This window comes from Lycium barbarum, chromosome 3 (assembly GCF_019175385.1).
Source record: "Lycium barbarum isolate Lr01 chromosome 3, ASM1917538v2, whole genome shotgun sequence".
NCBI classification, from domain to species: Eukaryota; Viridiplantae; Streptophyta; class Magnoliopsida; order Solanales; family Solanaceae; genus Lycium; species Lycium barbarum.
In genome coordinates this window covers 1,852,507-1,876,299 of record NC_083339.1, presented here as the reverse complement: position 1 = coordinate 1,876,299, position 23,793 = coordinate 1,852,507, and the positions used below count along the sequence as shown (strand labels likewise).

Here is a 23,793-nt window from a genome sequence, read left to right as displayed (position 1 = left end):
GTCAAACTACCCAAACTTTTCTGACCAAATTGGGTACGGATCCCATACCCACACCCACACCCACACCCCGGTCGTGTCAACACGGTTACGGCAGCGAAAATGAAGAGTCCGAGTAACTTAGCCTAAGAGACAGTGATCTGACCAGTTCGTGACCTGAACAAATGCTTAGCAAATTCTTGTCAATACTTCTGTACAAAACTTATTTGCTGAATGCTACAAAGATGTTCGTCCGGATTTTGGAACTCTGCAGGTCCATAATTTTCATGCAATGCTTTAACAAACTCTTCCCAATAAAGCAAAGTTCGTTCACGATTTATCCAAATGAAGAGATCAAGAGCATCGCCTTCCAGATAGATCGCTGCGATGTCAACTTTGTGTTCCTCTGGAGTTTGATAATAGCAAAAATACTTTTCTGCTTTCAAATCCATCCACTGGGATCACCTCCTTCTAATCTGGGAAAGTCCATCTTTGTGTGTCGCCTCCAGAAAGGAATTTTTGGCCACGCTGGACTATCATTGTCTTCTTCCTCTTCTTGCCAAGTGGATTTTCCTCCATTAAGGGTTCTGTGACTGGTTTCGTTTTGTTGGGTGAGGTCAGTCCGGGCTTTCGATATAGCAACTTCTGTTGCCAGCAAATCAATCGTATTTAGTTTTGATGCTACGACAGATAATTGCTGGACAAGAGTTTCAACATTGGGAGCGTCTTCTTGAGAATTAGAAGATCTGGTATTGAACATGTTTGATCGCACTGCTTTGATACCAAAACTGATAGTAACCAGGGAATAGAGAACACAAGAACTAGAATAAGAAACTGCGACTTATTGGTAATAGATCGTGCAAGAATCTTAAACACAATTACACCAATTAAGATGTCCGTATGGAGAGGACAAGACTCCAGAAAATTGTAGTTTTAAATATGAAATTGCATATCCAACTAACTAGTCCTAATTATATATTTATAGATAATATAATGGGATAAGATTAACATCAGACAACTATAAACTAGGGATAGTAAACTGCTGGAGCAGTTCCAGGAAACGTAAGGTCGTATGCATTAGTTGGTGTTTCCTATGCAAGGAAGCAGGTGAGGACGTGGATAATCTTCCGCTACATTATAGTCTAGCCACAGGATGATGGTGGGATTTTTTCTTGGACAATGCCAAGAACGGTAAAGGAGTGCGGAAGGAGAAGAAGGCACATGGCTCATAAGGTGGCTCCTTTTGCTTTGATGTGGGTCATTTGGAGAGAGAGATATAGGAGAGCTTTTGAAGGGATCGAGATGAATTTTGCTCAATTGAGGAGTTGTATCTGATCCGTTATTTTCTTTACCCATTCCGGTTTAGAAGACTGGGTGTCTTTCATGGAGAACCATATTCTGTAGGTTTCTCCATGTATACTTCCTGTATACGACCAAGTTTGCCTTTTTTATTAATGAAATCTTATTTACCTGTTAAAAAGAGTTCTTCTTTGCAACTGCAAAAAGCTGCAAGTGGGGATGGCACACTTCTAAAACATTTTTTTTGAGCCTTCCCCGAAAAGTACATTTTATATTATGTGAATTTAAGGCTCATTATTGTGCTTATCCGAACTGTGTGGTAGCATGCTAAATTATTTATAAATTCACCTTCATCTGTCAAAAACAAAAAGGGGTTTCACGTCCTAAATTTCTGCTGGTATCCCCTGTTACAATCTTTCGTTCTTTTTATAGGTGATGTGGTTCTCAAGGACTTGAAATTGAAGGCAGAGGCTTTGAATTCGCTGAAACTACCAGTTACTGTCAAAGCTGGTTTTGTTGGAACCATAACTCTGAAGGTATTTTGATAATTGATTTCTTTTCAGTTACTTTTTGGTCACTTTCTAGCAAGTCAATCATCCTTGTTTAAATTATTTTACTTAATAAATATGCCTTTATGAATTTCGTGGTTTATAGTTCTCATGCATGCTTCTTATAGGTTCTGTTTGTTTCTGCTTTTCTTGTTATACCTGTTGTAGTTACTCACAATTTTATTTTAATTGTGGTTATATGAATCTTAGTAATTACAATTATGATGTGCTCACCGAGGGTACTTAATTTGTGATTTCTTTGAGAGGTTTCCTATCTTTTCTGTCAATACAAAACTCGTTGGAAACTTATTTGCATATGTCCAGGTATTAGGACTATGAATCTTATATACCATTTTGATAGGTTAAAGTAAATGGACCTGGGGTCTTATTCAACTATAAAAGCTAGCTCATGGGGTGCTGATTTTTTTTTTTTAATGATAATGTTACTGTTACCATTTTCAAAAAAAGGTTTGCTCATGGAGTGCTAATTACCCAAGGCCAAGACCATATAAGCACGCAACAACGTATTCCCTCAATCAGTTGAGGGAGCCTTAAAACTCCCCCGACCATATAAGTTACCACTGATCAAAAGAAGTTTTGCTTTTTATGTTGTTTTATCTTTTTATTAAGTTACCAGTTTACCATTTATGTACACCAAAATGGTAACAAAAGCATTTATAAATTAGGTGCGTGGATCATTTTGCTTTTACAACAGTCGCTTTTTTCCTAGATGGTTACATCTCATGTTTTTTGCTTTTTAATATCACTTTCTGTCTGAATACAGGTTCCTTGGAAAAGTCTTGGCAAGGAGCCCGTCATTGTTCTTATTGATAGAGTCTTCATTTTAGCTCATCCTGTTGATGATGGAAGGTCTCTTAAGGTAGGACGCACACAACATTTGTTGATTTGATTGCAATGATGTATGGCAGCCTTTATTATTTGAAATCTTTGATGTTCAGAAAGCATAAAATTTTAAGTGGTGCAGAAAATTAATTTATGTTTACATTTTTGTTCTCATCAGGAAGAAGACCGGAAGAAACTTTTCGAGGCAAAACTTCAACAAATAGAGGTGAACGCTCGTTTTATGCAATCCTTTATCAAATGCTTTTGATTATTGTCAAAGGCTCATATTTAGTTAGACTTCTTCTCATAAATATATTTAGTTTGACCTAGTACTTCTACATGTTTATTTTTCATTCTGATGATACGGGTCAAATTAACCTTCAGTTTGATTACTGAAGCAATGGGATGGATTAACTACTATTGGTGTAGCGATGAGATGCAACAACAACAACAACAACATACCTGGTGTAATCCCACAAGCGGGGTCTGGGGAGGGTAGTATGTACGCAGACCTTCTGTTTCCTGGACAGCGATGAGAGGCAATTGTTCAAAAAATTTTGAATGCATGTTCACCCTCTTCCTTACTCCCACTTTATGAGAAAGAGAAGGGTTAATGAGAGAATAAAGTAGCTTGATTGTTCCTCAAGCTTGGTTGGGAATTTATAGTACAATGTACACACATTAGGTAAGCTTATAAATTTTTACAAAATAAATTCCTAATCAAATCCCTAAATCTAGATCAAATCATCCAAATTAATGCCAATCATAAAAAATCTTAGCACTTCCCCTCAAGCTAGAGCGTACATATATAAGCTCCAAATGTATTCAATCTGAGGTCCTCTGAGAGTTTTACTAAGAACTTCTGCCAACTGATCATTCAAGCTAACAAAAATGGTGGCTACGCTTCTGGAATCAATCTTATGTCTAATAAAATACAGTCCACTTTTATATGTTTTGCCCTTCATTAAAAACAGGATTTGATGCAATGGTAAGACGGCTTGGTTGTGGCATATTAGCCTCATCTGTTTGACCTCTACACACCTTAACTGGAGCTATTGTTTTAACCAGATAAGCTCAGAAGTAGTAAGCGCCATAACTCGATATTCTGCTTCTCCACTAAATCTGGTGACAACGTCTTGCTTTTTACTTTTCACCTCCCAAGTATTGTTGACCTGGAGAGCATTCATTTCTTGAGCGTCACATTTCCAAACATGTATAAAATCTCATTTAAAAAGGGATGTCGGTTCAATGACTATGGAGTTTGCAAGAGGTAGAAGTACATTGGCTTTGAGGTTTAGAAGGAGTATGCAAGATTGAGAGTTTGCTGAATTTTAATGTTTGGTTGAATTGCTTTATAATTGAAGAACAACACCAGATAGCCATGATGTATGGAGATGAGGGGTGGGGGATAACGGCGTCTTTTCTCTTAAGTCCTGTTATGAGAAGCTTCTGATTAGGGAGGAGTTAGCATTTCCACATATCTCAATATGGATCTCTAGGGCACCGAGGAAGGTGTGTTTTCCACTTGGCTAGCTGCAAAAGAGATGATCATGACGGCAGAAAATTTGAGGTAGAGGAACATGACTTGTATCAATTGGTGTTTCATGTGCAAAAACTCAGGAGAAGATGTGAAGCACCCCTCTTATATTATTTATAGCATGTTGCTTGTGTTGTGAAATTCTGAGATGGTTTGAGATTGAGTTGGTGATGCCTGGCACATGGAAAGAAATAATGTTTCGTTGGACTTTTAGAGGACGGAAGATATTGGGTGTTGCTCCTCTGGCACTTATGTGGACCATATGGAGTGAAATATGAGAGATTTTGATGGAGTAGAGAAGGATTTTGTACACTTGAGGAATAACAACTTTAAAGACTACCAACTTTTTTAAAGAATCCCTTGGCTTCTTTAAAGACTACCAACTTTTTAAAGACTCCCTTAGCTTTTAAAGACTACCAACTTCTTAATGTGAACGGGTTTTGACCCTTCAAGCTCTAGTGCCTTGTGGATGCGTACAAAAGCTTTCAGTTTTCAAACATTGTTGTGTAAAGTAGCTTGATTGTTTTCTGTTGATTGGATAACATGGGAACAGGACTAGAGGATGATACAGTCATAGAATTGTGATGTAATGGGGATTGAATTATCTGGAATGATGAATCTAACATTGATTTGAATCAATGGTTGCTGTATTCATTCGTATGCTGGATCATACCACTGCTATCTAAAAAGTTCTGAGAATATTAAGGGATGTCATGGGAAAGGAAGAAAAACAGATGAGAAATTCATTGATGCAAGTTCACAGATTTATTGTGACAAGAACAATCAGATATATAAGAGTTTATTGGAAAACAAAAGTGGGAACTGAGTAGTTGGAGGGTGAGGATAACTATGTGACTAGGCGTTCTTATAAATAAGCACAAATGATTGAACAGAGGAAAGGATGTTACATTCCATTTTTGCCTGTTGTATGATAAGAATCGGAATAGTTGTGCAACTCCTTTGACATTCTTGTGTTTTGCAGAATACTTGGCAATATGGATACATGTGATGGATGATAATTTTTATATGGTGTTTTCCTGGGGTTACCCCTTTTCTCCCTGAAATTTTGTTTATCTACCCTCTCACCTCCCCCAAATTTAAGAAAAGGTTGCGTTGTAGTGTCTGCAGTGTGGTTAAGCTTTACTTTAACTTCCTAAGTTTATCTCTGAACGACACCTTTTTATAATGCTAATTCTTGAGTAGTCTCTTTTTACATCGATGCTTAATGCACACCATGCAGGAAGCAGAATCAGCCACCCTCGAGGCATTATCAAGATCAAAGTTGGGAAGTGTATGTTCTAAAACTCTGCCTATTATTTACAAGTTGAATTGATTTTGATGGTTGACATTCATGTTTCACTGACTCCTCCCATTTATCCTTTTTTTTTTCAATTTACATTGGATAATCTCATTTCAAAAAAATTTACATTGGATAATATCTTCTACCATTAAAGCCAATGCAATAACATCTTCTAAATAAAATCTGTTTGACGTTAAATGTGTTTAGGCATGTGCTTTTGGGTTCATAAATGGATGTCACTTGACCATCATACATTTTTTTGTGTGCTCGTTCTGTGTCATTTGATGCATCTTAATACTTCGGTTTGTATTGTGGGATGTAACATTGGCCCCTTTTTGGAGTTCGTACATTGGGCACCATTAGCCTCCCCCCCCCCCAAAAAAAAAAAAAAAAAAGAGCTCGAAGATACTCTTACAGTTGAAATATTGACGAAAATAAGAGCATGCCTATAAACTGTTACACGTTTCGATATTAAATATGCGAGAGGATGCAAATCATTTGATTATGCGTTGCAAAATTGTCAATCTCTGGGATCTAATGCTCAGTATGTTTGGTATTTCCTACTTAATGCCCCTTGACCATTGAAGAACTTTAGTGGTGTTGGAACCTGAAATGAAGGACAGTGATTAGCAAACTATGATTTCTTCTAGCAGTTATGTTGAAAAGGTTGGAGAGTGGAGGCCGGAACAAAGGAAGTCAAAAGGCTTTTGCCTTTTAACGTGTTATAATGATTCTTTGAGCACCACTGTGGTTGCTTTCTTCACTATGATAGTTAGTAGCTTTAAATGAATGTGGTAGGAATAAAGAACATCTGCACCAAAACTAGCATTTTTATCCTCTCTTTAGGATTTATTCTTTGAATTTGTATCCAACTGCTGTATCTGATTAATTTCTCTGTAATATTTACTTACATCGGCAAATTCTTTATCTTTGTTTGATATTCGCCGCTTGCGAATCAGGTGTTGAGTTGCCTGAAAATTAATATTACTCTTTCCATTAACAGTCCCCTGCTGGAAATTCTTGGCTTGGGTCATTAATTGGTACTATAATTGGAAATCTCAAGATTTCAATTAGCAATGTCCATGTCAGATATGAGGATTCTGTCAGGTTTGTTTGTGTCAGTTGTTGATGTCTTTCTAATCTGAGTTTAGTTTCACTATTTCTTTGATTGTATTATATCTCCATTATTTAGTCTTTTAATACTGTGATACTTTGATTTATAACTTCCATTCTTAGCTTGGTCTGCTTTTCTTCTTTTGCATATAATGGGTGGCCACAAATTTAGCAATCCTGGACATCCATTTTCTTGCGGTGTTACTCTTGCAAAGCTTGCAGCAGTTACGATGGATGAACAAGGGAATGAAACCTTTGATACAAGTGGTGCTTTGGATAAATTGCGTAAGGTACGTTGTTTCTCTTTTTCAAGAGAACTGACTTTCTGGTCAATAAAATGGTAATAATCTGTCTTAAAGGTCAGAGGGAAATAAAGTATTTGTATATTATAATTGGCATTGTTGTCCATGAGCATCCCAATTTTGTCTGGTTTGGTATATTGTTATTCCTTCTCCTCTTTACAGAGAGGTATTTCATATTGCCATAAGGAGAGTAGCAAGAGTATTTCATAGATTGGCACAATTATTTATTCAAATACAGGATTAGATTTATTTCAATTATCGATTCATTTTTTCGCCGAAGAAGAGAACTTTCAGAGAAGTGGCAATATTGCCGTCACTCGGCATCAATAAGTCCGAGCTAATACTCTTGAAAGTGCTTAGGGATGACGTGGATCTAAGATTGGATTTTAGGGAGACTTATCTGGTGGGTTGATTGGGTAGCTGAATTGTGGAGTGAGCTGCAAACTCAGGATGAGTGACATACGAGAGGTATTTCATATTGCCATAAGGAGAGTAGCAAGAGTATTTCATAGATTGGCACAATTATTTATTCAAATACAGGATTAGATTTATTTCAATTATCTATGCATTTTTTCGCCGAAGAAGAGAACTTTCAGAGAAGTGGCAATATTTCCGTCACTCGGCATCAATAAGTCCGAGTTAATACTCTAAAAAAATGCTCCCAGACACAGATTCCCAGGTAAGCAAAATAGATCCAGATCTGATTCTCTCTCCTCAGACCACCATCACAGCCCTCACTCCAGCATGACTCCAGCTCTCTCTCTCCTCCATAGCCTCCATCTACAGCTTTTTCTAGTTCTTTTGCTTTCTCTCTCCTCCAAATCTTTTCAGATCTACCCTCTGTCGACATCAGCGACCTCTGACAGTGCTGGATAATTTTTCCGGCGACCTGTCAGTGCCGGAGAAAAAAAAAAAAAAAATCAAAACTCCGGCGACCTGAGTTGCTGCCGGCAGAATCACCGGTGACATCTGACAGTGACGGCGACCACATCAATCAACATAAAACTCCTTCAGTTTCAGTGACTTTCATTAGAAACATGCAGGGCTCACACCTTTTTTTCATCAGTGGGGATAAATCCTTTGAACTCAGGAATACAGGGGATAAATATTATAACTGGTTTTCATTAATAGAAAGGGGCAAGAGATATACAAGCAAGATCAATATGGATATTCAGAACCTGAGATGGGTGTGCGAAGCGCTTATTCAAGCATCAAAAGGCACTGGTCGACTATATAGAAGGTGGGGTAGAAAACAACAACACAATCTTTTCAGAGTTTACCAAAATTTCAATGTTTATGGTAGATTTGTTCGCATAGAGGTTTGGCATGGTTCATCTAAAGCAGCAGTGATAATCCCTGAGATCAGCCTCAACAGTGGATGGTCAGATATTGCGAAGAAAATCCTTCAATTTCTGAAAGAATTCAGCGAAGCAGAGCCACTGCTTCCTCCTCCCCCATTGACAAAATCTTATCGTGCAGCTGCTAGCATTGACAGATGGCCAGATATAAGTCAAGGAACCAACAAAGGAGAATTGAATGGAAAACATCCTTTGCACAGAAGCTTGGTTGGCACCTTCAATGATCCATTTCATCACAGTCCCAATCCCGAAACTATTCAGAAATGGTTCATTAGTGGATGGAGAGTTACTGCTGGCATCAAAGTCATACCTTTAGACCACAATCAGTTCCTCTTTGAGCTTCCTTCCAGGCAAGAGGCAATAAGGGTAAAGGCAGGGAATTGGTTCTGGAACGGAAGACATCTTTCTTTATCTTGGTGGTCGCATGACATTTTCTCATTGCAATCTGGTAACTGCTCGGAAAACATATGGTTGAAAGTTTTTGGAATCCCTCTAAATGCTTGGTCAATGGATACTTTTGAACATATAGGGGCTCGTTGCGGGGGTTATGTCGGTGTTGATGAAGATACGAAGAACAGGACCCACCTGATCTGGGCTCGCATCTGCGTCAAAAAATCAGCTATGAAGTTTCCGGCAAGTTTGAATTTTGAATTTGATGATAGGATCTTCGAATTGCCAATAATTAAGGAAATCCGGTCTTTTTCTTTACATGCTGGTCCTTCAACTGGTTTGCCCGAGGTTGGTAATAAGATGGGATCAAATTCTCTCTCAGCTCCACGTGCTAATACCATTAATGATTCACGTGACACACGTGTGGAAGAACCTGTGGAGAAAAGAAGGAATTCGAAGGATTTAAACACAAATGGGCCGACCTTATTCTCTTCTAATAGTCAGGGTAGTAAGAAACACTACAAAGGGAGAACTTCATTAGCTTTGAACAACGGTTACTACACTAAAGGCCCACTTACAAGCAAACACTTCAAGCAACACAAAAAGAAGCAAGTGTGGAGATCATCTGTACCAAAGCTGGACCCATGCTGCTTCAGAGCTTCATCTTCCTTGAATGCTTCATTCTCTTTTGATCCTTTTGAACTAAAAATTCAAGCTTCTAGTCTCAGGGATTTAGAACTCATGGAGGGGACACTGTCCGAGCCTGAAGCAGATGATGAAGCGGTTCACGCAGGGCACTCGATGGACCCACATATACCCAAACCGATATTCTCAGCACTGTCAGTTTCAAATGAATCTGACTCTGGTATCTCATCTCAGTCCTACAACAGTTTTCTTCCTTTGCCTTGGCATGATCCACAAATTCAAACTGTTGATATCCCTGATGTGGTGGAAACCTCAAAATGGACGAAGTTGACAATGATGAAGGCTTGCAAAGTGTTGGGGGTAAATGTTGCTGGGTTTGAACACGAACTTCTGGGAATTATTCTGAGAATGGAGGAAAAAAGAAAAGTGCAGATTCTTGAGCAAAAAAATAAAACAGGAGAATTAAAGAAAGGGAAAACCAAAGCAGTTACTGAACTTAAAAGATTGGATTGGGGTCTCCAGGACGGGAGTGGGAAGAAAGAGAGGGGCAGGTCTCAAAAGGCTCATTCCAGATGAGAGTTAAAACACTCAGCTGGAATGTGCAGGGTCTTAACAATAAAGACAAGAGAAGCACTTTGAAATCTCTTATTCACAAGTGGGGAGTTGATATTATTTGCCTGCAGGAAACCAAAATAGAGACATGGAATCCATCTCTAATCAGGCAAATTTGGGGAAACAGATGGATCTCTTGGGCAGAAGTCAAAGCAATTGGTACCAAAGGTGGGATATTAATAATGTGGGACAAAAGAGCTTGGAAATGTGTTGATTTTGAAGCAGGAGCCTTTTCTTTATCATGTAGATTCGAAAGTCTTGCTGAGGATTTCAAATGGGTTTTTACTAGTGTTTATGGCCCTCATACCAATCCAGAAAGGGAGGATCTTTGGCTCGAGTTAGCATCTATCAGGGGATTGTGGTCTGACCTATGGGTCATAGGAGGGGATTTCAATGTGTGCAGATTTGTGGGGGAAAGATTGAACTGCGTTAGAAGATCAAGGGCGATGCTGGGCTTCTCCAACACTATTCTAGACCTGGATTTGATTGACCCTCCACTTCAGGGAGCACAATTTACCTGGTCAAGAGGGGAGGAGTCTCTCCAAGCCTCTAGAATTGACAGGTTCCTTATCTCAACAGAATGGAGCGAGATGTTCAATACTATCAAACAGTACCCCTTGCCTAGAGTTTTTTCTGATCATAAACCAATTATCCTGGAAAGTGGAGATTGGGAGACCACACCTTCTTATTTCAAATTTGAAAACATGTGGCTTCAAGCTGAGGGTTTCATGGACATGATAGAAGGATGGTGGATTTCTTACACTGTATTAGGCACCCCAGACTTTGTGCTAATGCAGAAACTAAGGAATCTCAAGAAAGACATTACTAAATGGAATAGGGAGGTCTATGGAACAATCGAGACTCAAAGGAACAAGGCACTCAAAGAACTTTGGAAGCTGGACCAGTTAGCTGAGCTCAGAGCTCTCTCTACAGAAGAGAAAGGTCAGACATTGAATCTCAAACTTGAAATTCAGCAAATAGCAACCGCTGAAGAGATCTCATGGAGACAAAAATCAAGATGTTTATGGTTGAAAGAGGGGGATAAGAATACAAAGTTTTTCCAAAGAATGGCCAACTCTCATAGAAAGGGCAATACCATTGACAGACTCAAAATAGGGGATGAAGTAATTGAAGACAAAGGAAGGATCAAGGATGGTATTCTGGAGTACTATCAACAAATTTACAAAGAAACTGAATCTTGGAGACCCTCAGCTGTCTTTGAAGGTCTGTCAAGTCTCAACACAGTGGATAAAGAGGACCTTGAACTTCCTTTCACCGAAATGGAGATTTTAGAAGCTCTCATGACTTGTGCCCCTGACAAAGCTCCAGGCCCTGATGGTTTCACTATGGCTTTCTTTCAAAAATCATGGAACTTCATCAAAACAGACCTGCTAGCAGCTTTTAATTTCTTTCATCAGAACTGCCAAATGGTGAGATCATGCAATGCCTCTTTCATTGCTCTTATCCCAAAGAAGAAAGGGGCCGCAGAGCTTAGAGATTATAGGCCTATAAGTCTTATAGGCAGTGTCTACAAATTGCTGGCCAAAATTTTAGCTAAGAGGCTCGGAAAAGTGGTGGATTCCTTAGTTTCTGGACAGCAGAGTGCTTTTCTGAAGAATAGACAGATCACTGATGCATCTATGATTGCCAATGAAGTGCTAGACTGGAAAATTAAAAGTGGTGAGACTGGGATCCTATGCAAATTAGATATTGAGAAAGCTTTTGATCATCTCAGCTGTTAGCAAAGGCCAAAGAACTTCAGTGGATTCAAGGGTTCCAAGTGGGCAGAAATCCATTGTCCCCTTTCCTCTTTATCATTGCGATGGAAGGATTATCTCAGCTGTTAGCAAAGGCCAAAGAACTTCAGTGGATTCAAGGGTTCCAAGTGGGCAGAAATCCTTCCACCCCAGTCTCAGTCTCTCATCTACTCTATGCAGATGACACCCTTATATTTTGTGGAGCTGATTGTCAGCAGGTCTCTAATCTCAACACTACCCTCATGATCTTTGAGGCCATCTCTGGACTTCATATCAACATGCGTAAGAGCACTATATATCCAGTGAATGAAGTGACCAACCTAGAAGCTCTTGCTGATATTCTTAGCTGCAAAACAGGCTCCTTTCCCACCACCTATTTGGGACTTCCTTTGGGTGCTAAATTCAAATCATCTGGGATATGGAGTGGGGTCATTGAAAGAATGGAGAAAAGACTAGCCACTTGGAAGATGCAATATCTCTCATTGGGTGGCAGGCTCACCCTCATCAAAAGTGTCCTAGACAGCATTCCCACTTACTTTATGTCACTCTTCCCTATGCCAACCTCAGTTCTAAAGCAAATTGACAGGCTTAGAAGGAAATTCCTATGGGAAGGTAACAGTGTTACTCATAAATTCTCTTTGGTCAAATGGCAATCAGTTATTCAACCCAAAGGCCAAGGGGGGCTGGGGATTAGAAATCTTAAGTTTCATAACAACAGCCTACTCATGAAGTGGCTTTGGAGATATGGTCAAAATGAGGCAGGGTACTGGAAGGAAATCATCAAAGCTAAATATGGTATTCAAGACCACTGGACTGCAAAGAAAAGCAATGAACCACATGGTGTTGGAGTATGGAAACACATCAGTAGTCTCCAAGAGGAATTCTTCCAGGCTGTCTCATTCAAGGCTGGAAATGGGCTCAAGATCAGATTTTGGCAGGACAAATGGCTTGGGGACACTTTAGTAAAAGATTTATTTCCCTCACTATTTCTGATAGCTTCTAACAAAGAAGCAACATTAGCTCAATATAGAGTTAACAACTGTTGGACACCAATTTTAAGGAGAAACTTACAGGATTGGGAAGTTGATGATTTTCTTTCTCTATTAGAAAGTTTGGGACAAAGTACTTTGGTGGCAGATTTTCAGGACAGAATACTCTGGGGCAATTCTAAGGAAAAGATTTTCACTGTGAAGGAATGTTACAACAACTGGTGCTCTCAAAATAGCCTTTTAGAGGTTTGGCCTTGGAAGCTTGTATGGAGAACCAGACAGCCTCTCAGAGTTACTTGCTTCACTTGGACTGCACTGAAGGAAGCATGCCTAACACAAGACAATCTTAGAAGGAGAGGTGTAATAGTTGTTAACATGTGTACCATGTGCAAGCAGACCAATGAAAGTGTCAACCATCTATTTTTGCACTGCCCTGCAGCAGCTAGCCTCTGGTTTTTCTTCTACTCTATGCTTGGTCTACAATGGGTAATGCCCTTCAACATCAAAGATGCATATGCTAGCTGGATACTCTGGAGAGTTGACAAATCCATTAAAAGAATTTGGAGAATGATCCCAGCAGTAATTTTTTGGACCCTATGGAAGGAGAGAAACAACAGATGCTTTGAAGGAATCTCAACTCCTATTTGCTCTCTAAAGTCTAGGTGTTTAGTTAGTCTTTTTAGTTGGCATTTTTTTGCCCCTGTAAACAATGTGGGTAACTTTCTAGATTTTATCAGCTCCTTTTCTCTAGTTCAGTAGAGATAGGATATCTTTAGATTGTTCTACAGGTTTTGCCAAGCCTGCCAGCTTTTCCCATCTGTAACCTTGCATCTTCTTGATGTTTTACTAATGAATTTTATTACTTTACCCAAAAAAAAAAAGTCTGAGTTAATACTCTTGAAAGTGCTTAGGGATGACGTGGATCTAAGATTGGATTTTAGGGAGACTTATCTGGTGGGTTGATTGGGTAACTGAATTGTGGAGTGAGCTGCAAACTCAGGATGAGTGACATACGAACCTAAGGTATCGAAGTTTGTGTTTTGTGGATACTTTTTTGTTTTGATCAAGTAAATAAGATTTTACTAACAATGCTCACAAAAAACTCCCGCATACAAGGATAATACCAAAAAAGAAAACCTTACAAAATCATGTGGTTATCTACGAACGACACCCGATCTTCTATACCTACCGGAACCTGTACACCAAAAGGAAATAAGGATAAGTGGCTATTCCTCAAATGAACAAAATCCTTCTCTATTCACCAATGTTTTCTTATTTCTCTTTCTCCATACTGGTCACATATGGGCTCATGGAGCAACATCCCACACCCGACGTGTTCTGTTCTGTCTACTAAAAGACCAGCTATACAACACTTCTCTGACTGTCTGACATCATCCATTGTAGACCTTACCAACAAAAATTTTCCACCACAAGCAAGACGCTATCCAGCAATGTAAAAGGTGATTTTTGGAATACTTAAATACTTGTATTGCAAGGATTCAATATATCTAACCCAACTTTCTGTGTATTTCTAAATTTATTTGAGTGGTCAAAAGTAAAGGTAGATTTGATAAAATTCTCCCAGAAGATGACTGCGTGGTTGAGCCATCAGAGTAGGTACCTTGGAGGTCCCAGGTTCAGATTCTATCTATGATGCTCAATATGAGCCCATTTACTCTGGCTTTGGTCTCCAGAATTATCGTCCCATGTACTTGTCGATCATAGGGAGCTACCTGGTGGATCAATAAATGTGTGTGCAAGCTGACACGGACTGCATCATCATAAAAAAGTAGATTTCATAAGGTTGTGTTTTCCCATACAAGACTATAGAAGTCGATCATCCAAGGGGATTCGGTTCTCAAGAGATCTCTTAATATGTTTCTAGAACATACACTACAGTCTTCTATAGTGTTCCTATGACTGATTGGCATCTCCTAATGTATTTCTAGCCTTTGATAGCGTGCTTAAAGATAGGTCAGTTGGTCTTGGATAGCGTGTTTGCTGAATTACTCTGGGTAACTTTAGGAATCCCCGAGTCCCTTCCATGATATTCTATTGACTGATCTTGAGTGAGATGGGAAGACCCGCCTCTTCTATCTCAGAATACTTGCTTATTCATTAAAGCTTCATTTTTACTTAAAACAACAATAACAACAACTGATGTAGGTTCTCCCGTTTAGTTTACGGCTTGTATAAGGGGTTCCCTACAGTTGTTAATAAAATTATTTACCTTATCAAGGAAAAACAACAACTATGCCTCAGTCCCAAACAAGTTGGGGCCGGCTATATGAGTCCCCACTTCTTCATTTAAGGTCTTTTAATATTTTGAATGATTCATATATAATAATAATAATAATAATAATAATAATAATAATAATAATAATAATAATAATGGAGTTTCTCTAACAATTCTAAAACCTAACCTATCCTCAACTAGTAGATATCACCTATATGAATCTTTTTCTTCCATTGTGGCCTTAGTATCAAGGATTTGTAGGTCTTTCAATACAACTTCCTTCCATGTAATCTTAGGTCTACCCTGTCCCCTTTTAACATCTTTACTTACCATAGTTCCACACCTATAGTCCGGTGCATCTGTAGGTCGACAGAAACCATGTCCAAACCATCTCAAGCGACCTCCTCGCATTTTATCTTCGATGCGTGCTACTTACACCTTCTGGCGAATGTTATCATTTCTAATCTTATCTAGTATGGTACGACCACACATCCATCTTAGCATCTGCATCTCTACAACACTTAACTTGTGGATATGTTGGGACTTTTGCAGCCCGGCATTCACTACCATATAACATAGCCGGTCGTATGGCTGTTCTATAGAATTTAACATTCACTTTGGTAGGTATCAGTCTATCACATAATACTCCGGTAACACTTCTCCACTTCAACCATCCGGTTTATATCCTATGAGTAACATCTTCATCTATCATTCATTTTTCTTAGATTTTCTTACATAAGGTTTATCTTGTTTTGTGCTCTATTATTTGAGAACATAGTATTTTTCCTTGTAGATGGTAAAGCAGACATTAGATTCCCCTACTTAGTGGCTACATTTTGTGGTTGCTTTTGTTGGAGCATGCTACCTACCTTAAGCGGTTGGATTTCCTGGTTTTCAATTATAAATGTGTTTTTAGACTTGCAAAGGATGATGGTCATGATTGCTGAACTAAGTGCATTTTTTCCACTTATAGTTGGTGCAACTTGAAAGGCTTGCCATGTACCATGATTCAAACAGCAAGCAATGGAAGTTGGACAATAAATGGGAGGATCTTACTCCAAAAGAATGGATTGAGGTACATTCACCTTTTACTTTTTGTCGTCCTATGACTATGGTTAGGAAGTGTGCACTAATGCCTGTGACTTGCATGTTAATGTTAGCCATTGGATAGGATTCATGTCCACTTCCATGGTATTCTCTCTTTATTCATTTCTAATCCTCTTCTTGTTGCTCAGATATTTGAAGATGGTATTAATGAACCTTCAAATAAGAGTAGAAATTTATCTGGATGGGCTGAAGATCGCAACTACTTGGTGTCACCAATTAATGGAGTCCTCAAGTACCATCGACTGGGAAATCAAGAAAGAAATGATCCTAATGTTCCCTTTGAGATGGCTTCTCTGATCGTCAGTGATGTATCTTTGACAGTTAATGAGGTGCTAGTCCTTCACCTTGTTTGGTTGCAAAATCTTTCTAAATATTTTGTGATAAATGCTGCATTTTAAGAAATGACCATTGAAATGCAATCCGTCAAAAATATAATGCATGTAGACACGCTTTTATTTTAAGAAATGACCATTGAAATGAAATGCAATCCGTCAAAAATATAATGCATTTAGACACGCTTTTGCGTCATACACTCCCTAGCGCCTTTACTGTGTTTTGAGGCACCCTGTTAATTTTGTTTGTACCATAAACCACAGCTCTTGAGTCTTTTTTGTTCACGTTCTTATTCTCTGTCATCTTCAATCATTATCTTTTATCATCGATTTATATCAATTCCCTAAACCTTTACCCTAAAGCCGACATAAGATTCTTTCTCTAAATCCCGAGTAGTTGCTTTAGTTTCCCCTAACAGAAGAATAAACAAGGGTATCCAAGGAATCTGGAGCCTACCTTATCTGATGTAATTGTCATGTTGGCTTGGAGGGGTTGCCATTAATGTTTTATACTTTTCTTTCATTCTCTTGTTTAGAAGACCTACTGTTTCTATGAATAAAGTTTTGGGGTTTTCTACCTCTGACCATTATCAAATTTTTACCCGAAAACCGAAAACTGTGACTTGATCCCATCTAATTCATCCCTTTACTTTTGCCTTGCACTCAAGAAACTTCTTAGTGATCCCATTTTCTTTGGTTTGCTTGGTGAAATAGAGAAGCTCCACTACCTTCCCAACATCAAATGGAAGGAAAAAAAAATAGAAAGAAACTGATGTTGTCTGCTAACAATGATTGAGTGCAAAAAATGTCAACCATTACAGGTTCAATATCATGATTGGATAAGACTTATGGAGGTCATTACAAGATATAAGACATACATTGAAGTTTCTCATTTGAGACCAATGGTGCCTGTTTCAGAGGATGTCAGTACTTGGTGGCGTTATGCTGCTCGTGCAGGATTGCAGCAGAGGAAAATGTGGTAAGTGTTTGGTGGTCATAAATGATCTTTTTGAGAAAATGGTGAGTATGAAAATTGTTGCACAAATTTTGCTTGAAATGATGACCGAATGATCCAGCTTCACATCAAATTAACATCTGCTCAAGTTTGTCAACTAGAGATTCTGTATCACTAATCATTTCCTCTTTAAACCAAAACGAAAGCAAAAATATATTGTTGTTTTATCTTCTGCACCTTCAAAGCATCTAACATTTTTTCCAAGTAGTCCACAAAATAATGGCTGGGCTATAGTAGTTAGGTCAAGACGAAAGGCAAGGAATCCTAAAAGGAAAGTATGCTGTCTACTAAGCTAAAATGATCGGTCTTGGGACCAAAGTGCAGTCTCATACATTCATTTGATAGGTGTCAGGCAAGAAAGAATCCCAATAAAAGGGGCCAAAAGGAAAGAGAAACAACCAAGAACTTAAACGAGCCCCAAATTCTTTCAGCTTATCTTGTGTCACAAATTGATCCTTATATAAACAGACTAGCTGGAAGTATTGGTGTCTCAATCCTTACAAATGAAACTAACCAAGAAACCAACTCTATTGATAAGCCCATAGCAAATCCAAACCCACAAATGAAAACAAAGCCAAATGAACACCAAGGAAGAAAAGAGTCAATTGCCTCAATCCAGAAACATAGCTAAATAGTCCCACCCGATTGTCCAAATAGACCTTTTTCATCCAAGCCCAAATAAAGCACTATGAGAGTAAGAGAGTCATTGTGATTGGAGATGACAGATTTGATACTTCACAGCCCTAGTTTCTGGCAGCTAGCGCTCAAAGGTTGCGACTCATGTCAGTGAGAACTCTTGAGAATGGGAACAGAGTAAGGGATTTTTGTAAAGGAAATGACGTGGACGAGGAGGTGACATCAAAGGGTAGACTACTAATTCATAAGGACGGGTCAATGCTTATTGGAATTTCAACATCAGTCCTTTCACAATAGTTGAAAACTCTTTCTTTACCAAGATGGAAGAAATTAAGGAATCGTGTGATTGTTTAGAAGAATTGAGTTTTCATCGGAGGTGATAACACGAACTGTCACTTGAACTGTTGACATTTTCTTAGTGAAGAAGAAGGCATGTTTCTTCACTTGGCTAGCTATTAGAGGGGTGATCTTGACTGCGGAAAATCTTAGAAAGCGGAAGGTTGGCTGCGTCTTTATATGTGCAAGGAGGTGGGCAAACACGTGGATCATCTTCTTCTTCATTGTGGTCTTTCCATGAGGTTATGGTGGGCTATGTTTAGGTGGTTTGGTACTTCTTGGGTTATGTCAAGAATTGTGAGAGAGTTGATATTTAATTGGAAGAGCGGGAGGAGGAGAAGACGTAGATCATGGAACTTGGTTCCCCTAGCGTCAATGTGGGTGGTGTGGAGAGAGAGAAATAGTAGAGCTTTAGAAGGGGTAGAGTCGAGCTTTTCTGATTTGTAGCCTCCGATCCGTCGAGCTTTTCTCATTTGTGGCCTCCGATCCCTTATTTTCTTTGGTGCCCTCATAGAGTCCCCAATTGTATAGAAGACTGGGTGGAGTTTGTAGAGGATCATTTCTTTTTGTAGATGCTTTACCTTTTGGTATACTCCGTATATGCCCGGTTTTTGGCCATGTTTATGGATGAAAATACGTTTACCCCATCAAAAAGAAAAAAGAGAAGAAGAAGGCATGATGAGATAAATAGATGATATCATACAGATTTTGGTGGCCCTTCTGATGATAGTTGGACCAGTTGGCTGCTATTTAGATTTGTTGCATGGACAGATGTTACTTGGAGGATCCAGAGAGTGGAAGGAAAATCAGAGCAGATAGGAATACAACACCGTTCTACCTTTTTTCGGGACAGTTTGCAGTAGTTAAAAAAAAAAGGGTTATGTTAATATAAAGGGGTATGGGGACCGGGGAGTATGAAGAGATCTCTTTTTGTAGTTTTGTTTGAATTCTACTTTTGGCTTAATGAGATTTTTTTTTTCAAATATAAATGGTAAACTAGGGAGTGATAGAAAGCCGAGGACCCTATATACGTCTATATAATAAGTAATTTTGACACCACATTGATTTTATCTAATGATTATTCAGAGAAAATCATGATTCGTTAATCCGGATTGGTGAAAGCTTTTCAAACATTTTGAGGACACTTTATCTTTGCTTAGATTTTCCCGTCTTAAATGAATTATGTCGATCTGTTGTTTATATTTTCATGTTTGTTTGATCAAAGTATTTGTTTGGTTGTGCACTTTTGCAGCTATAGATTCTCATGGGACCAAATTCAGGCCCTATGTCATCTTCGTCGGCGTTATGTACAATTATATTCTGATTCATTGCAACAGCTGCCGAATGTTGATACCTCAGAGATCAGAAACATTGAGAAAGATCTTGATCCTAAGGTTATTTTATTATGGAGGTACGTGACACAATTTTCTTCCTATTAACAGCACGTTTTAAATATTTTTCATGTTTCTTGATATTGGAATAACTGGTAATTAACTTTCTTCTTTTTTGACTTTTATTAGTGTCCCCCATTCTCTTTCTGTAAAATTCTCACTAAGCTGATAGGGGTCTCTTAGCTTGTAGTATACCACAATGTTTCTTTGTTTTGTTTTCAGTTATTGCATATTTTGGGGGTGGGGGTGAGAGCGGGGGTTCAATTTTTTAGCAGAAGAATAGAAGAATAGAAATCCACGTACACATGTATACAGTCATAACAAACTTCAAATAAAAGTCTAAATCTCTAAAAAGAGCAATTGGCCATTTACATTAGTTGGAATGTCAGACATGCTCCAAAAATGTACCGAAAACATTAAGTCCTCAACGGTGCATGAAAGAGCTGTCACAGCTCATTCAAAGTGACCTAAACATAGAAACCCTCCGCACAAGGTTCCTCTATGGACACGAATCATGATGGGAGTAAATGGCTTCTCAAAATATATCGGTTCATGCTTGGAAATGGAAATCACACACGTTCGGCTCAATGTGGTGCTGGGAGTTGGTTCCTGCTTATATTCAGTAGTAAATATAAAGACGGCGATAGTGGATTTACTGGTGAAGGATATTTATGAAACATCTTAGGATATATTGTTTAGGAGACATATTCTTGGAAACGTGAGAAGTAAAGTATCTTCTTCATAAAATATGTTAGTGTTGAGTTGGTCTGTGGTTTCTCTACCTATTCATTTTCTTTGGTGGATTCCAATCTACTGGTTGCTGCTGCACTAGGAGAATAAGCTACGCAGATGGAAATAAGGGTGCATGTAGAGAATAGGCTTAGCAGATGGAATCAAATATTCATGTAGCTGATCCAAGCCAATTTGGCCACGATTTGATCGAAAGCATTGACATACATGAACCTACATTAAAATGTCAAAGCAGTATGCCCCTTGTAATGGAGAGGGCCAGTGACAATCTTGAGGTCCAGTGACAATCTTTCTTCGTGAAGTCCTATTATGAGCCCGTTTGAATGGACTTATGGCTTTTGGCTTATTTTTGTCATTTTTGCTTAAAAACAAGTGCTTAAAAGCACTTTTTTATTTTACCCAAACACTACAAAAGTGCTTAAAAGTTATTTTGGCGTAAAAGCACCTAAATTAAGCCAATCCAAACAGGCTCTATATTTGCTTGATAAGAAAGTAGGATGGCAACCTCACGTAGAGAGATCTTTGGAGATGGGTGCTCCACAAAAGTAGCTTTATTTGCTAGGTTTGTTGCATGGGATGCACAATTTAAGGAGGGGATATGTGGTGTTGCATGTAAGAGAAGGGTGCGGAGGACATATATCATTTGTTCCTTCATTTTGAGTTCATGTTGGTATTAAAGAACGTTATGCTCATTGTTTAACATTTCTTGAGAACTTCCTGGAATAGTGGCACAGGGAATTATTAACCTACTTGTGTAAATAAGTGAGAAGTAGGTGATGCACCTACTTGAAAGTTGTGGACCAAATTATAAGGAAGAGAGAGGGGCGGTCTTAGGGCCTTATAAGGCCAAGACTTGACTGTAGCAGCTTGGAGATTGGACAAAAGGGGGCGAGAAAAAAAAAGTTTGGAGACTAGCTCCTTTGTGCATATATTGGATGATCTGATGAGAGGAATAGAAGAGTGGTTGAAGGAGTTGAGAAGCTGGTGTGAAAAATCCTTTTGTTTTTGTGTGAAGAAAGTCTTACTTTTTGGATAGATAGTTGGATATATGTATTGAAGTTCCGTTCTGAACATTATGGAGTATAATGTTTGGCAGCATTCATGAGAAGAACAAAACAGATCTCCTTTCTTTTGATAGAGTTGCATATCGGGATCTCAAACTTGATTCTTTTTAAGATATATTGTTAAATTGCTAATCAACATATAAGAAGCTTGCTTATTTATACTAGAGGATTTCTTAAATTGGAATGTTGGTGCCAATGGTGATACTCCCTTTGCAAATTATTGCCTTTTGGTGTACAACCCAAAAATCAGTTCTCAGCCTTCTGAATCCTTGCCTTCTTTCAGACCTCTTGTATTCACCATATTGTTTTATCCTTGAATGCTCTGAAACTTCACGTAAATTGTATTCAGTTTAATTAATGATAACATTTCATGATTTGTTGGATTGTCTTCTAGGTTTCTTGCTCATGCAAAGGTTGAATCTTTGAAATCAAAGGAGGCAGCTGACCAAAGAATGCTTAGAAAGAGAAGCTGGTTTTCTTTTGGATGGTTGGTCATAAACTATTTTGTATTTTATGTTTAACAGTTCTGTATTTGTTGCTCATTGTGACTGATCTTTTCCCGATGTTATCTTAGTTAACCTTTGACACATTTAGATTTTTTTGGCTTGTAACTTTAGGAATACAGCTACTGCAGATGTGTCTGCAGGGGACACTTCTGAAGAAGCAGAGGACCAATTGACTCGGGAGGAATGGCAGGCAATCAATAAATTACTTAGTTACCAACCAGAGGAGGAATCGGTGCTGCAGCATGGAAAGGAAAATATGATCCAGTATTTGTTAAATGTTTCTATCAGTAGGGCAGCCGCAAGGATAATTGATATAGATCATACAGAGATTGTTGGCGGTAGATTTGAAAATCTGTGTGTGTCTACAAAGATAAAGCATCGAAACTCCCACTGCGATCTGACACTGAAATTTTATGGATTGTCCGCTCCTGAGGGTTCCCTTGCCCAGGTCTGTGCCTTTTTAAATTTCATTTTTCTGAATGGTCGTAGTTAACTGTATATGTCAATCTAAAGTACAGCACAAGGTGTCTGTATAGCCTTTTAGTTGCCTCTTCTTTTCGAGTCATGATGTGATTAGAATGTTTTACTAGATCCCGTGGCTGATGCTACCTCTGATAAAGCTGGAGATATTTGGTACTTGAGTTCCTTTCCAATCATCTACCTGTAGTTCACTTGTTATTTAGGTTCCTTACGCGATTCTCATTGTGAATTTTTCTCTGTATTGTGTTTTGTAATGCCAGATATCCTATAATTGTTATAAAGTTTTGTAAAAAGAAGTTACCCTTTTTGCATATATAATCCTGGATCTTTTTCCCCACTGGTGGTGTCTGGCTAGCTTGCGTGCTCCTCGATTAATCCACCATTTACCTGCTATCTTTGATAGACACATGCACTGGGTCACACTGTCCACCAAGGCTTGATATAGAGATGGAAAAAAATCATCTATTATTTTTTAACGCTGCTGGATTCGAACCATGGTGTCTGGCCACACACTTCGGTGCTAGAGTCTTCGCTTGACTTGAGCATGAATTTGCACTTGCACATTTTATTATGGTATTTGTGTTTTAGAGCTTGCATGTTTGAGTTAAAATGGTTTAGGGTTAGAACTCTTATGTAGAAATGTTAACATGGAAATATATTTGTTCTTGGTATTCAATTAGGACTTAGGCGTATTAGAAAAGGAGAAATAGATACACTTCGATTGAAATGAATTGCATCATTTCTTTAGTAGGCGGTTGGACATGAATTTGAAATCATTGATTTGGGTAGAGGTTGATTTGAAGTTGAAATTTTGAGCCCGTTTGGATTGGCTTATAAGTTGCTTATAAGCTGTTTTCAGCTTTTTTGAGTGTTTGGCTGTCCAGCTTAAAGTCATTTTGTGCTTAAAATAAGCCCAAAAAAATAATTGGGCCCATTTGGCTTCGCTTATCTAAAACAGCTTATAAGCTGCTTTTTTTAAGCCCATCCAAACAGGCTCTTTGTTTGGACATGCAATTTGAATTTCAAAGTTGTATTTTTTTCTCAATGAAAACCCACAATTTGTAAAAATCATCAAAATTTACCCAACTCTTATACAATCTTAGCAAATGGGCAAACTATAGCTCATAAACAAGGTATCGGAATATCGTATGGCGCCACATTAATAAATCACATATCTCCGTGCTCCTTTCTATAAATAAATGCTTGCTTTGCAATTACATGCTATTACAAACTTTCAAATACACATAATTTTGCAAAGATCCACTGATTCA

The 23,793-nt window shown here is 38.4% G+C and overlaps 1 protein-coding gene across 2 annotated transcripts in view; it reads left to right on the top strand.

The window, feature by feature from the left end:
* LOC132629881 (uncharacterized) overlaps window positions 1-23,793 on the top strand; it is a 77,130-nt gene that overhangs the window by 9,853 nt on the left and 43,484 nt on the right. For both annotated transcript variants that reach the window (XM_060345285.1, XM_060345286.1), the window contains exons 3-14: window positions 1,708-1,811; window positions 2,608-2,703; window positions 2,845-2,892; window positions 5,444-5,494; window positions 6,507-6,610; window positions 6,789-6,906; window positions 15,879-15,980; window positions 16,141-16,341; window positions 17,166-17,323; window positions 19,584-19,742; window positions 21,931-22,023; window positions 22,154-22,490. In XM_060345285.1, the coding sequence (XP_060201268.1) occupies window positions 1,708-1,811; window positions 2,608-2,703; window positions 2,845-2,892; window positions 5,444-5,494; window positions 6,507-6,610; window positions 6,789-6,906; window positions 15,879-15,980; window positions 16,141-16,341; window positions 17,166-17,323; window positions 19,584-19,742; window positions 21,931-22,023; window positions 22,154-22,490 (1,571 nt within the window). The remainder of the gene's footprint in view (window positions 1-1,707; window positions 1,812-2,607; window positions 2,704-2,844; window positions 2,893-5,443; window positions 5,495-6,506; window positions 6,611-6,788; window positions 6,907-15,878; window positions 15,981-16,140; window positions 16,342-17,165; window positions 17,324-19,583; window positions 19,743-21,930; window positions 22,024-22,153; window positions 22,491-23,793) is intronic.